Source organism: Cebidichthys violaceus, unplaced genomic scaffold (assembly GCF_023349555.1).
Source record: "Cebidichthys violaceus isolate CVI_PGR_0920_01 unplaced genomic scaffold, fCebVio1.0.p SCAF_6, whole genome shotgun sequence".
Lineage (NCBI taxonomy): Eukaryota > Metazoa > Chordata > Actinopteri > Perciformes > Stichaeidae > Cebidichthys > Cebidichthys violaceus.
Genome location: NW_027176816.1, coordinates 14,993,978 through 15,009,003, shown reverse-complemented (window position 1 = coordinate 15,009,003; position 15,026 = coordinate 14,993,978). Strand labels below are relative to the sequence as shown.

Below are 15,026 nucleotides of genomic sequence, written 5' to 3'. Positions count from 1 at the left end.
ATGAAATCATCATTTAAAAACTGCATTTTGTATAATATAAAAAAAAATGTGATGATCTGAAACATTTAAGTGTGACAAATATGCAATACAATAAGAAACCAGGAAGGGGGCAAATACTTTTTCACAGCACTGTACATACATACATACATGAAATTACATGGTATACATACATTACAAGGCTGTGCCATGGCACAGCCTTGTAATAGCCTTGTATTAATAATAATCAATCTGGTGTTGAGATCTAAATGAGGCTAGATCTATGAACTCTATGCTTTGTAAACTATTTTGCCCTCTTGTTCTAGCAGTACAATTTTAAATCTTTTGGATTAAATGTATAATTCTTGCACTTTTTAGGTATTTCTAATCAATCTTTATACTTCTAGTCCACTCAGAGGACATTTTTTTTTTTTAACACTAAATATAAATATACTAATACATTTTAATGTAGTTCAAATGAGCTCCACCTTTACCAGTTGCAAAATTAAAGTAATGAACGCATAAATGCATTCATATTTATAATCCAATGACACAGGCCTACCATTTGAAACTTATGTTTTTACACTGTGCTCTTGTAAATAATTGAAAAATATAGTGTAGTGGAAAATATTTCTATACCCGCTTTGAGTTTTTTAATGTTGAAATACATAATACCAAAAACCGGGTTGTCTTTTAAGTATTTATTCTCTACGCAGAGAAGGTTCAATTATCACAACAGAATGCGTACAGTCTCAGTGAAGAAGAACCAAGAAAAAAGTGAACAAGCTTTCTTTATACAGAATGAGCAAAGGTGGGGGCCGATGGCCAATGTTACAGACATTTCGGTCTCAGACTTTTGGTCTCAGACTGATGGGAACAACAAACGGCCAGCAACCAAAACAAGCGGCCCGAAGGCTTTGGCATGGAACATTCTCATACAACAGTTAGTTATCTTTGTGAGCAGAGAGGGAGAATCCTTCTTCTGCACAACAGAGACACGGTGAAGTTCAACAAAGTTCAGAGCAAAATTACTTATGCATGAATACAATATACTGAGTAGAAATATATATATATATATATATATATATATATATATATATATATATATATATATATATATATATATACTACGTCGAAAATTACCATTACAAAACCAGTTGGATGTATAGATATGATGACACAGCAAAAGAGTCACCCTCACAAAGCGTGGTAAACGAGATGGGCTCCATGTTAGAAGGCCAAACGTTGCAGCAGATTGCACACTGAGGACAGTCAGAGCCGGTTAAAGCTTTGTTTATAGTCACCGTAGTAACCCAATCCCAGTGTACCCCTAAAGGCCTTAAATCCTGAACCCTCAGGATCCTGATGTCACCTGTTAAATGGTTGAGTGTGAGAGACTGTGAGGGCATGAAATGGTGTAAATACGAATGGGACAGCATTTTGCTGCCACATATCACTTTACCTTGACAATGTCATAACATCTTATGTACAATCGTGGGTATTTATTTCATATTTTTTACTCCCTGATTTGAACGACTTCCAGGCTCTTTCCTCACAAGATGAGAGGTAACTGTCAAACAACCTATTTCATTGACAAAGCAGCTTCAATAAGAAAACTAAATGAAATGGTCGGCCATCAGACCTCTGGAGCTTGTCCAGAAAGCCGCAGCTCGCCTGGTGTTCAATCGCCCCAAGTTCTCTCACACAACTTCCTTTCTCCGTTCTCTACACTGGCTACCTGTAAGAGCTCGCATCCAGTTTAAGACTCTGGTGCTAGCCTACAGGGCAGTGAAAGGAACAGCTCCTTCCTATCTTCAGGCCATGGTCAAGCCCTACACCCCCGCCCGACCACTTCGCTCTGCTGCCTCGGGGTGTTTGGTCGCCCCGTCGCTTAGAGGTCCTGGCGGCCGATCGACCCAGTCACGGCTGTTTTCTGTCCTGGCCCCACAGTGGTGGAATGAACTTCCCACTGACGTCAGGACAGCAGAGTCTACTTTATGTTCCCAGAGTCAGAACTAAACATGGAGAAGCAGCGTTCAGTTTTTCCGCTCCACAAATCTGGAACAAAGTCCCAGAAAGATGCAGGTCTGCTGAGACCCTCAGCTCCTTTAAATCAAGACTGAAGACTTTTCTGTTTGCTGCTGCCTTTGATTGAACCACATTCAAGGATTTTAATCAATTTCTGCATTTTACTACTGTATTTTATTTCGTAAACTGCACTGCACTGTTTTTAGCTTTTTAGTGTTTTAATGACTGATTTTAATGTTTCTTAATTGTTTTTAAATCTCCTTTCTTTTGCATTATGTTTTGATGCTTTTAATGGTTTTATGTGAAGCACTTTGAATTGCCTTGTTGAAATGTGCTATACATATAAACTTGCCTTGCCTTGCCTTCATCAACCAGTTATTGAAGCTGTTCTGACATAAACGAGTAAATAGATTATTTGACAAATAACGGTCAACTTGTGAGGCAAAAGCCTGGAAAACGTTCAAATCAGGGAGTAAAAGATATTAAATAAATACCCACGATTGTACATAACATGTACGTTGTCAAGGTAACGTGATATGCTGCAGCAAAGTGCTGTCCCATTCATATTTACACCATTTGAAGCCCTCACAGTCTCTCACACTCAACCATTCAACAGGTGACATCAGATAATTCTCTGAGGGTTCAGTGTTTGAGGCTTTTTGGGGGACACTGGGATTAGGTCATAGACTGTAGGCAATATAAGAGGTAACACCGGGCTTAACGTCACAACGCTATGAATTGTGGGTAATTCCTTTAGGCAAAGTCTGCAGAAATGCGGACTTAGGGAAAGTGTTCTTAAAGGGCTCAAAATGTAAAAACCTATTTAGCAGGTTGTCGCGGTGCGTGATCAGAGCTATTCCTACCTCACTGATAACTAAATGTACATGTTTTACATTTTTCAAAGAAGGCCAAATCAATTTTAGATGCTTTAGAATTTAAATTTAGAATTTAAATCTACATTTGAGTAAATATTTTGCAGCCAAATCAAATTGTCAACTTACATTTCTTTATAATGCATTTAGTACTTGACATGTTTCTTTACAGAGCTTGTACAAAAGCAATAAAGTAGTCCATGAATATGAAATATGAGTTTACAGATAATTACGATTCCTCCTCGGTATTCTGGAGGTTGTTTTATGGTGTTTTGCTGGTTACACTCGTCGTCTTTATGATTCTCCACAGTACATTGTGTTTGTATGCCCATTGTATGACATTTTTGATGAAAGGATTTTCCAAGGGTTTTTTGTTCGACTAACAATAGTGTTCTATTGAGAACACTAGTGATGGATGAAGCGTTGCAGCAAATTGGTTTGCAAAAGGGTTCATTTCTCATTCATGTGCAAACTAAATCACCTGTTGGCCAAAGAGTGTAGAACAGGCTGCTCTATTACAGATGATCTCCACCATGTAATCTGGGATACAGGCTACAGTGGTTTGCGTCAGTAGGCTAATTGACCTTGTACAGTGTAACATCACTAAAGAACCTTTACTCTGAAAAACCCATTTTGGAAGAAGTTCTTAAATGATTGTTGAAAGTCTTGATGTCAAAACATCCTCCAGCCAGACCCCCAAAAAAATGTTAAAGAATTCTAGGTAGAACCATTAAAGAGAGTTCTGGGTGGAAACATTACATCATAGAAGGGTTCTCTGTAGAACCTATCCAAGGTACTTCTGAGTAGAACCTTTCACACAGGGCTCTATGTATATCCAATCATTTGGGGTTTTAGGTAGAACCCTCTGAAAGGTTTTTAAGTGGAATCTTTATAAAATGTTCAACCAGGAACCAAAAAGGATGACGATAAGCCGAAGAACCCTATTTAGTTCTCGTTCCCCCTTTATTAAATGAGTTCATGGATGTGCTTACCCCCAACCTGGTAACTCTGATAGAGGAGCAGGACCCTTCATGGTCTGGATTTCTTGTAGATAACGTGTCATGTTTGTCCCAACCTGTAGAATAAATTAGTTAAACAGTCCTTTTCAACTTTATTTAACAATCCATGTATTATTAGCACTCCTACTATCATTTTACATTTCAATAATAAATGTTACATTTTAAGATTGATTTCAAGCTTGGCCTCCAGTGGTGTTGGACAAGTGTACCCATTGCATACTTTCTTGAATCATTTCCTTTAACTTGTGGGGGGCCTCAGAGGTCAATTCTCAGACCATTTTCTTTTCTTCATGCTCCACTTAGGTCTTCAGCTGTGACATAAAACACCCTATCTTTGTTTTTGTGCTTTAGACATGTACTCTTTTTTTTTTTGTGCTGTGATGTTTCTTTTGTTTTGTTTTGTTTTTCTCTGGCTATTTTCTCCTTGTTCTTTTAATAGATGATAATAAATGTATCCTTTTGTAAGGCACTTTGTAACCTATGTTTTGAAAGGTGCTTTATAAATAAAATAATTACTTTTCTTACTTACAATATTAGCTTCCTGAGGAGAACTAGACTGATGAGGAAATGTGACACACTGTAGGAGTTAACTCACTCCACAAGGTGTCAGTGGTAATTCATTAAGGATGAAAAGCTACCGTTAAAACCTCAAAGAAGAAGAAGCGGATGTAAATATGTCATTTCCGGGATGCGATACCATCGTTTTCTCAACACTGACGCTGCGATATAAAGCCACGTTTGTTACAAATTTAACTGGGACGTTTCTCGGCTTAGAAGAGCGTTATGTGTATATGGTGATAACGTAAGTCGACCGCGCGCCTCCTACGCCATTAAAATGAAGAAGAAGAGCTCCGAGAAAAGACGCCATGTGGTGGCATGGGCCAACAAAGCTGAGTGGGATCAGGTCCTGGAGTATCTTTACTCGAAGGACTCCGCGTTACAGAGGTTTGCCCTGCAGAGGATATCAGCGTGGAGAGGCAGGTACGCCAACAGCACTCCCGTGGCGGTGGACTGCACAGCGGACCTGGTGAGGTGCCAGGTGCTGGACAGGTCGGGACAGCTGGACGGAGAGGATCTGGTCTTGCTTTATGGAGCGGGCCTGGTCAGGTTTGTTAATTTGATCACCGAGCGACAGCAGGGGAAAATAGCCCGTCCTCTGAGGCGGCTGGCTGGGAACCTAAACATCCCAGAGTGGGTCGTAAACCTGAGGCATGACATGACGCACAGGAAGCTTCCAACCTTAAAATGGTGTCGAAAGGGATGTAAGGTGGTTCTGGAGTGGCTTCAGCAGGAATACTGGTCCAGGCAGTTGGGAGGAGGACCTAATGAGGACTGGGAGTCGGAGTCGGATGCAGAGGATGAAGAGGTAGACCTGAAACGCCAAGGGGAGGAGCTGAAAGAGATGGAAGCTTACAAGAATGCACGGGAGCTTCTGATCTCGTTTGAAAAGGAGCAGTACCAGGCTTTTGATAGACTCCCTGAGGACAAAGAGAAGGACTTGTGGCCAGCCCCCTTTGCAGACATGAGCTGGTTACTAGGTGAGATCAAGCAGTTTGCTTTGCAGTCAGGTCATCTGCTGATTGATGTGTTGCTGGAAGACGGATTTCTAGTTCCGACTGCGGAACAATTGGAAACGTTGGGCTGTGACGCCTCTGACAGCTCCGGTGCCCCTGAACCCAGACTCACTCAAGCCTTCCTGCGTTTTTGGCTGCCGCTCCTGAAGATGCTCAACTCTCCGCCCTTTATTCACCTCCTCCTGGAGAAGCTGTTTGTTGAGCTGAAACAGCTCGCCAAAGAGCAGAATACTCACAGGGCTTTCTACGTCTCTGCGTGGATTTCAGAAATCATCGTCTGCAACAGCAACAAATTTGAATACCACTTTGAAACGAAGGGGCAGAAGAAGGCCAGAATGAAGGACAGGGTCTTTGTAAACCGCATCCAGCTGAGGTGGCAACAGCTGCTCTCAGCATGCCTGGATGCTCCCTGTGTCAGCACGCCTCACTTGCTCCAGTTGATCCTGGACGACATGGAGCATCCCCTCCCTCTGGAAACCCGACAGAGGCTGCTCCAGCTCTGCTCTATCTACACACAGGGCGTACACTCGGAGTCTGACACGGCTCCGCGGCGGAAACAACAGCCCATATACACACTGGAGAGCTTGCACGAGAAGCTGCAGCATTCGCGGCGCCTCAGCCATCCTTGGCGTTCGGTGGCCGAAGCAGAGAGGAGCGAGTCCTCCCAGGAGTACAAATGGGCAGATGTTCAGGTTGAAAAGGCCAGATTGCTCAGAGGCTCTCCATGGCAGCTGTGCCATGATAAGGTGTTGTGGAAGAACTATCCTCTCGGTAAAGTCCCCGGACAGTCGGATGACCCTTCGCGCCTCATGGTGGAAAACTACTCAACAATGACCGTCTTTGACCAGCCAGTGGAGTTGGAGAGCAACACAGCGCACAACGTCCCAGGAGTCTTGGCACCAGTGAGAACAGCTGACGGCCTTCTTTGGAACCACAGTGATGTCAATATGCTGAAATCTGGACTGCAGCTTTTTTGAGTTATAAAGCTGTGAAATAAATTCCTTTAGCTGCTGGCACACTGATGCACTTATGTTCCAGATTGTTTTGACACAAGAAACAAAATGCTCAAAATAGGTCAACTTCAGTACTAAGCAGAGTTTGGTGAGGGATGAAATATGTAAAGCAGTTGATTCATTGATTAGTGGATCGACATAAGTCATTTATCTTAGTCATTCACCAGTCACTGGTTCCAGCTTCTTAAATGTGAAAAATTGCTGCTTTTCTGATTTGATATCATTATGGATAAAAACTGATGATTTTTTTTTTTTTATCAAAAATTGTTAGCAATTAATGAAATGTCAGAAACTATTAATAACAGTCCGTATTGTTTTCCAGAGACCTCTTCAACTAAGTTCCAGACCAAAACTTTTTTCCGCTCAAGTTTCTGACATTTTATAGACCAAAAAGATTCATATATTAATTAAAAAAAATAATCAATAGAATAGTTAATATGGAAAACAAGAGATAGTTGCAGCTAATCTAAAAGCATTTGTAAAAGCCTTCATGTTGTCGACAATATTTTATTTAGGCGGTTAAGAAAAAAGACATTTGCAGACATTTGGCACATCATATACTACCCATTATAAATAGAATAATGTGAGATTGATATGGTTCATTCATTATGATGGTGTACAGTGAGGTTTTGTTTTTCTTTCACCTGTCATACAAGTGAACTTGAGCACAGTTGATGCAGTTGTCGGCCCTACAAAGGGTTTTGGAGTAGACGCCTTTCAGTTGAAACCCCTGGCAGAGGGGATATTGTTGTAAGCACAAGGTGGTTCTGTGTAATGCATTTTCTTTTGCGCCCTAATGGTCAATAAAACATTTTCCTATCAAAGGAATGTGATTGTGTTGTTTTTGAGTGTAAGATTTATGGAACATTTGAAAAGTGTGTCTACTGTGGAGAACGGCTATAGCATGAGGAGACACTGTTCACGAAGGCCTTCACACTGAAAGCAGCACTAAAGTGAAGGAAACCTGTCATCTTTGTTCTGTTAGATAACTTAACACACTTAAATTATGATGTATGTATACCTCTTTAAAGGAAGACACAGCTAACTTAGCAAAATTAGGACAAATACGTTAAATATACAAAAGTGCAAATTTTAAAAATACATTCTTAAACGCAATACAACATGTTATATTCTAAGCATTATATGGCGACCTGAAAAATAGAAACGCCTGTATAAAATGCGGTGCAACACAACAGTCATGTAACAAATACTTTACTTTTTTGACTGTCAGAGAGGTGTTGGTATAGCTAGTCATTATCATTGCGCCATATTAACATGCACTTGTCCACTCGCTGACCAAAGTTCTGTAGGACTTTTACTTTTTGATAACTTGGCCGGAAGTGTCTTCACAGCGCTGCTTCTCGTCCGGAGCTGTGAAACGCGCCATTGTCCTCCGTTTTTCAAGCTGTGAGCGGTTGAGCAAGCAATCGGTTACCAGCGCCGTTTCGTCGACTGACTGTTGCAGTAGTTTCTAATTTCACTAGTGTTTACGGCTATTCAACGGGACGGTGAGTTGTTGGTTGGAGAAGTGGCGGTAAAATATGCTGCGTCATTCAGTACGCTAGTTGTGTTGGTTAACGCCTCATGGCTTTAGTCGACGTTAACCTTAGCTGAGTTAGCTTGAACGAAAACCGAGTGAGCACTTGCTAGTTAGCTAAATATGTTAACGTTAACCAATTGACTGAGATAAGAAATGTCACTGAGTAAATAAGACTTTAACTTTTTGTTTTACTGCACCAGATCACACTGGTGTCGACATATGTTGGATACTGTCAACTAGCGTTGACGTTTGCAAGTTGCTAAAGCTGCTAGGACAATTGCGGCCTAGATGGAAAGCTTAACCATACGAATATAATTTGTCATTTTTTGTTTATTGACCTAATACGCTTGGTATTTTAACAGTGGTTGCATTATGCATAGTGAGGTAGGTTATGTGTGACAGGGTGCATTTTAGAGCATTATTGTAAAACACCGGATAGCGCTAACGTTAGGTACCAATGCTATCTGGCCTGAGTCTGTTACGTTGGTAATACGTTTAGCCAACACGCACCCTCGCTATTTCTTCGCCTGTAAGAAAATGGAGAATGTCCGGAGTAAAGTAAATATGTCACTGTCTAAAAGATAACGTTCTTTCAGTTACCATAGTTAAACAGAGCCAACTCAATGGTAGCAATGTTGAACACATAATTAGTACGCCCATTAATTGTCAAGTATGGCAAATACTTTTACTACTCAGTCCACACTGAGCTATAGATTACTCCTTAGGGAAAACGTATCACTTTTACAGTGACTGAAATTGGTATCAAAATACATTTCCCTGATAAATGAATGGGTTATTTGCTGCAATATTACACACTCACAGTATATTTTCTGTTGTCTCCAAAGGTGAGGAATCTCAGGAGATTTTCTGGACAGCTTCCTTGCAGTCCGACTGTCAAACCACAATGATCACAAGAAGAAGACGCACTATGAACAACGCAGCGGTTCAGCCTCTGGAGGTTGAAGTGGTGGAAACTGTCGAAGATTTCTCAAGTCCATCTGAGGGTTTCCCATCTGATGATATGGACGCCACTGGACTAGAGCTAGATGACCTGTTTGGATTTGAAGACTTAAAATGGACACTTGAAAGAGATACTGCCTCTTCGCTCTTTGATATCGAGTTGGCTGATCTTGGTTTGAGCGCCAAAGACCAAGATTCCGAGATTGAGGCTTCAACAGCATCATCTCCAGATAGAATGTCATCTGACTCGAGGATGAAGAAGAGGCAAAGCCAGTCAAGCCACATGATCAACAAAAACGCCGTTGCTGCCAGATTGAATCGTCTCAGGAAGAAAGAATATGTCAACAGCTTGGAGAAGAAAGTTGGCATTGTGTCAACAGAAAACAATGTGCTCCGACAGGAAAATTCTCAACTGACGAAGAGAGTGGAAGAGTTGGAAGATGAGACCAGGTACTTGAGGGCTGTGCTGGCCAATGAGAGCATGTTAGCCCAGCTCTTGTCCAGGCTGAGCGGTGTGAATGGGATGAAATTATCTTCCTCGCTTTTCCAGGGGCCCGGCTCGAACGACCACGACTACGCCTTGCCCAGAAAGCGTGTGAAAGTGGAGGAGAAAGAGACAGCGGGCGGCGTGTGTCTGCACGTGGACAAGAACCACGTCTCAGTGGAGTTCTGCACCAAGTGTGCAGAGAGTGCAAGCACATCTCTCAAAATGTAGGGTCAAGTACTTACCTCTGTTTTCAGATATTGAGACTGAACTTGATATGGCTCTTTACCGAACTTCTTCAGGGTGGATGAACACTGTTGAATTAGTTAAGATTACCTAAGAACTGCTGAATGTGCATGTGTTTCATTGTGATGATGCATTGAGTACACGTTACTGCTAAACCTTGTTGACAGTTTCTTCTAGGTAGTGGTTGATGCACCATGCGGGATGAGTGGCTTTCTGAACACCTTTACCTCCTTGACTCCATGGTAAGGATCAGACAAGAACAGACTTTTTTGTAGTTGTTTTTCACAGGCCTGAGGCGTTGAGCAGAAACCTTAGTACTTCTGTTTGGATACAGTTCTTCTTCCCAGTTAGTGGATTTTTAGTACTTTAATGATTTATTTTATTTACAGTTTGTTGTTGTAGGAAATTATTTGATTGTAAGTCTTAGAGTTAAATTGAAGTATCCTGAATACTAAGATGTTAAGATAAAGGTGAAGCTCCACAAAGAGAGATCCTGTATCGGCTGTCAAATTGGAAATGCTAAAAACGACAAGACTGTAAATATTTCCTTTTGGTAAGAATTGATCTCTTTGTGAACCGTCACCATTGTACACAAGAATGCTTTCATTTAGCGCCACCTATTTTTCTTTATGCTAAAGTGGATTCTGCTGGTGGAAGGTGAAGAGGCTGGACAAGCTGCCGCCAACGTGGCCTGGTATTTTTTTAAAGGTAGTATCGGTAACAAATGGTATGCGTGATCATATTTTATTCACAACATCTGTAGCTCATGCAGCATTTTTGGGGGCTTGACCACAGCTTCTCCATTACTCATGATGTGATGCCATCAGAGACTTAATAGTCTCATAATTATGTCTTGTATATATTGACTTGCTGGAATGTATTGCGTAAATACATCCAAAAGTATCTGATTTAAGTGGTGAAATTGCCAGCTTTGTGTACCTAAATGTAAATGTGTATATAATTTGAATACATATTGTTTGAGGCAAATGACCTTCATGTTGGACAAATAAATCATATTTTCATTATGTTTGAGTTACTAATATCTACTGTGTCTTGTTCTGTACTGTTGATATTAATGCATCTCTTTTTCTCTTTCTAAACAGCAAGCTCTCTGCCGATAATGGTCTTACTTTTCCTGAACATTTGGGTCAAGTCTGGTAAAGGTTGTCAAAACAAATGACTGAGACCTCACTTGATGGAAGTACAAAGCAATGCAGTATGCGGGGACCCACAGGGAGTAATCGTTCTGCCCGTGATTTAGCCCATTTATTTCAAACCATAGATGCATATATCAGTCATTTTTTCAACGCCGTTTCATATTTTATAATAGACCATTTTTCTTTTTCATGTCATAGTGGAAGAGCACATGTGAAATTGATAATGGTGGCTCAGTTCTAGTAAGTGTCCCAGTAAGCTGTTCCAATGAGTCCGCACAAACAATACCAGGATCTCCTTAAGTAGAATGCAGCCATCATTAAAAGGATAGTTCAGATTTTTGAATGTACTTTATACTCTATGTACCTACAGTAGATGGTGGTCGAAGTCCCCAGTTTGTGGAACCCGACAGTAGCACCAGCACAGAAGCAAAACAACATACTCTGTTTAGAATATTTTCTCTGCTTTAGCTTGCTGTCAGATGGACCTTTGACTGTAAACAACCTGTTACATCCATCTTTGTTCTCTTCAAAGCCACAAGACTCAATCGCCAAACCAGTCAACCTTTTTTCGCAGAACACGAGTTGCTTGTCTACCACTGCCTCGATCTGTTAGTTTAGTTATTGTGTGACCCTGCTGTCTGAAAGGGTTAGTTCAGATTCACCAAAGTCACTCGATAACAGAAACTAACTGATCGAGGCAGCGGTAGACCAGCAACTCATGTGTCCTGTGAGATGAGATTACTGTTTCTGCCAGTGGAGTTATGTGAGTTAAAGAGAGCACAGATGGACATAACGGCTTCAGATCTTTACCAGAAAGGGGGATTTTGACAGCAAGGTATAGCAGTGAAAATGTTCTAAATATAATGTACCCTTAAACAGTTTTTTTAGATGTCTAAAATACATCACAGCAGTACATTGCTTTGCTCCTGTCTGTTTCTCCAAACTCCATCTCCTGTAGTAACATACGGAGTATGGAGGAGTAGCTCATACAACCCCACATGTGAACTATCCCTTTAATGTTATTAAATACGCCTGTACTTTTCCTACCACGACAAGTCAAAAATGTCAACTGGGGGGAAAAAAAGGCTAATATAATTAATATCAGATGGGGGGCTTTCATGTGCTGCTTAAGCTGCGTCGTGCGCGGAAAGCCTTGATGGTGTGTGTGTGTGTGTGTGTGTGTGTGTGTGTGTGTGTGTGTGTGTGTGTGTGTGTGTGTGTGTGTGTGTGTGTGTGTGTGTGTGTGTGTGTGTGTGTGTGTGTGTGTGTGTGTGTGTGTGTGTGTGTGTGTGTGTGTTTCCTGTCCTGTAGGGAGCCTGTGCCCCTTGGAGCAGAATGAGTGAGTTTGGTAGTCATGTTAGTAAGCATCCAGCAGCCTAAGTGAGCTGCAGCCTATAAAGGTCCACCGCTGACGACACGCTCAAGTCTGCAAAGCCCTGAAGCCCCGCCCCCGCTGCTACACAGCGCGTTGTTCACTTGTTTATTCTAAATTGATCAATATTGAACGTGTCACGTGATCAAATTTGACTCCCTTGGGTCCCCAGCAAGTGTGAGGTAGATGAGATGAGCAGTTCTCGAGTTACTCAAAGGACACAAACAGACCGATTCCTCACTTTGTAGTTAGACAGGTGAGCGCATGTACTCTTCTGAAGTCTCACAGGGTGCTGCTTTTAGTCCAGCTATGAATGAACAGTTCTACATATTGGGGAAAAGGCTTTTTTGGTTTCAAGTTGACAGATGGTCATATCTATACCACTCATGTCTGTTAGAATGAGGCTATAGCCAGTTAGCTGAGTTTAGCATGAAGACTGAACGAGAATCCCTACCAACACCTTTTCAAAGCTCACTAACACAAGTATCCTGTTGTTTGGGTTCATAAGCATTTATGTGCAGCATATAACCATTTTATAAATGAGGTATAATACATTAGGATGTAGGACATTTTGAATGTGCATTCATGTCCAGCATTTGTCAAGAATTATGACTTCTATGTAGACATTTTACTATATTGTCATTATCTGTTTATAGAGCAGCCTTATCTTATGAGGACCGTAAAAAGGAGCGTTTCATTGACAAATGCATTAATATGCACATCTGCCAAGAAATGCATCAGTGTGTAATAAACCATTTATTAGTTGTTTTTTGCAGATTGTAAATGTCAACTAAGGTGAGTTTAAAATAAAGTGTTGCAGTAATACTGGTAGAAAGTTAAATACTGAAGTTGTGAATGTGCACATGCAATCAAGACAAAGGATTGATACAACTTGTTTTAAACATATGTTAGACAGGAGATACGTGTATATGTAGTACAGTGTGTGTGTGTGTATGTATATATATGTATATATATATATGGTATGTACTCTATATATGGTATACTCTACAGTTGGACAAGCACAACATTTCTTTCTCGGGTTCCATTTTTTTCCCTTGTCCTGATGAACATGAGAGCAGAGCTGTTGCAGAGCCAACTCTGCAATCTCCTCGAACGCCACAACTTTTCAAAGCAATCTGCTTTCGTATTAAAGCACAGCATGGCGCTCCAACCCTGTGACTGAATACTTTACAAAAGAAGAGTTTAGGTGTCTACAAGTGGATTTAATACAGAAGTAAATACTTTTCTTTCTTTTTTTTTATCTGTTAGGGCAAACTGACACTTCTAGGTGTTAGACTTGAAGTACGTGGGCCCAAACCTGCCCAAACAACAGTTTTACTGCTTCACCTTTCCGTCAGACACTGAAGCTGTTATCTATGCCGGCTAAAGCCACAGGACTCCTCTGACAAACACTCTGGTGTTTTAAAGGGTTAGTTCAGACTGACCAAAGTCACACAACCACACTAACTAACCGATGGAGGCCGCAGTAGACCACCGTCTGTGTTCTGTGAGGTCAAATGTCAAAGGAGTCTGCTGACCTTGAGGAGAACATGGATAACTGACGGCAAGGTAATGTGTTGAAAGGATTGTAAATATAGCGTACACCTAGTAGTTTATGTGTTAAGGCAAGATACATAGACGCAGTGAAAAGAGAAGAGGGCAAAACAGCCCTCAGTGATTACAAACTGACGGCAGTGCATAGGAAGTGATTCACATAGAAGTTTGTTTGGAAAAGTGTTTTAGAAGGGATTTCAAACTTATTTGGCTAAACTGATTTCCTCATGCAGTTTGTTCCAAAGTACAGAAAGCACCCTAAGTGAGAAAGCACAGTCTCTTTTATTCTGGAGCCTGACCCGTTGAAAAACAAAATGGACCCAGTCTGAAGAGCTATGGCTCACCTCGGAGTCAAACAGTATATAGTAGTTAGGCACTAGGCCTTCCTGTGCTTTAAAAATAAACGGTAAAATCCTTAAATCCAACCTCTTTAGAATTCAAAAACCTTGATGGAACTGAAATACGTTTGTTTGTGGCCTAAAAAATGTTAAAGAAAAACGTGATGTTGCTTGTTAATGACAGGCATCACTCCTACTGATGGTGTTTATTTGATCACTTAAACATACCCAGCGTTGTTAGTTCCACTTGTGCTTTTCCTGATATGACAAGTCGAGAGATCCGCTGTGAAAAGGTTTTTGAAAATCAATCCTCATCCAAGCCTCCATTCATTCATCCTCTTATCTCAAAGTGAGATGAATCAAATCATCTGCAACACATCACAGAAATGCTGATTTCTAGACACAATCGATACTTGTTGATATATTGTTCATATCTTTGTGTTTCCAAATGTCACAATCACCACCGATATCCTCACTTTTAAAAGCATGACTTAATACGGGCTAGTATGACCTAAGATACCACAATCAGTTATTAATGATGTGCACATTTTCTTCAGTGTGCATTTATATGGGACAGGCCACAAAACTGACCAGTCACAGCAGTACACGTGTATTCTGGTCTTTAAATCTGTTATGATGTATTAAAGGAAATGTATCATGCTATTTTCCAGGTTCATTCTTATATTTTGGGTTTCTACTATAACATATTTCCATGTTTTAATGTCCAAAATGTTTTTGTTCCTCTATTTTTCTCATACTGTCTGTCTAAATATACCTCTATTCACCTTCTTGTATGAAACGCTCCTTTTTAATGTGTTTCAACAGAATTAGGTTGCTTGGCAACAGCTTGGGTCCACTGACTTCCTGTCAGCTGACGTCATTTACATACACTG

At 40.8% G+C, this 15,026-nt stretch overlaps 2 protein-coding genes across 3 annotated transcripts; both read left to right on the top strand.

Moving 5' to 3' along the window:
* Window positions 1-4,560: 4,560 nt before the first annotated feature.
* las1l (LAS1 like ribosome biogenesis factor) lies at window positions 4,561-7,300 on the top strand. The gene has a single exon (XM_068733635.1). It carries the CDS (start codon window positions 4,731-4,733, stop codon window positions 6,444-6,446), a length of 1,716 nt encoding a protein of 571 aa, XP_068589736.1. The 5' UTR covers window positions 4,561-4,730; the 3' UTR covers window positions 6,447-7,300.
* A 522-nt stretch (window positions 7,301-7,822) lies between these two features.
* Window positions 7,823-10,737, top strand: crebzf (CREB/ATF bZIP transcription factor). Of its 2 annotated transcripts, XM_068733164.1 has the most exons (4): window positions 7,823-7,990; window positions 8,868-9,693; window positions 9,880-9,954; window positions 10,351-10,737. In XM_068733164.1, the coding sequence occupies exons 2-3, from the start codon at window positions 8,927-8,929 to the stop codon at window positions 9,887-9,889; spliced, it is 777 nt and encodes a 258-aa protein (XP_068589265.1). In that variant the 5' UTR covers window positions 7,823-7,990; window positions 8,868-8,926; the 3' UTR covers window positions 9,890-9,954; window positions 10,351-10,737. The 2 variants fall into 2 exon arrangements, with proteins under 2 accessions (XP_068589265.1, XP_068589266.1); XM_068733165.1 differs by having other exon boundaries at window positions 7,824-7,990; window positions 8,868-9,954.
* Window positions 10,738-15,026: the final 4,289 nt, after the last annotated feature.

What these genes read in the sequence shown, in the direction of transcription:
- crebzf (XM_068733164.1), top strand. Translation starts at nt 8,927, where the DNA reads ATGATCACAAGAAGAAGACGCACTATGAACAACGCAGCGGTTCAGCCT.
- las1l (XM_068733635.1), top strand. Translation starts at nt 4,731, where the DNA reads ATGAAGAAGAAGAGCTCCGAGAAAAGACGCCATGTGGTGGCATGGGCC.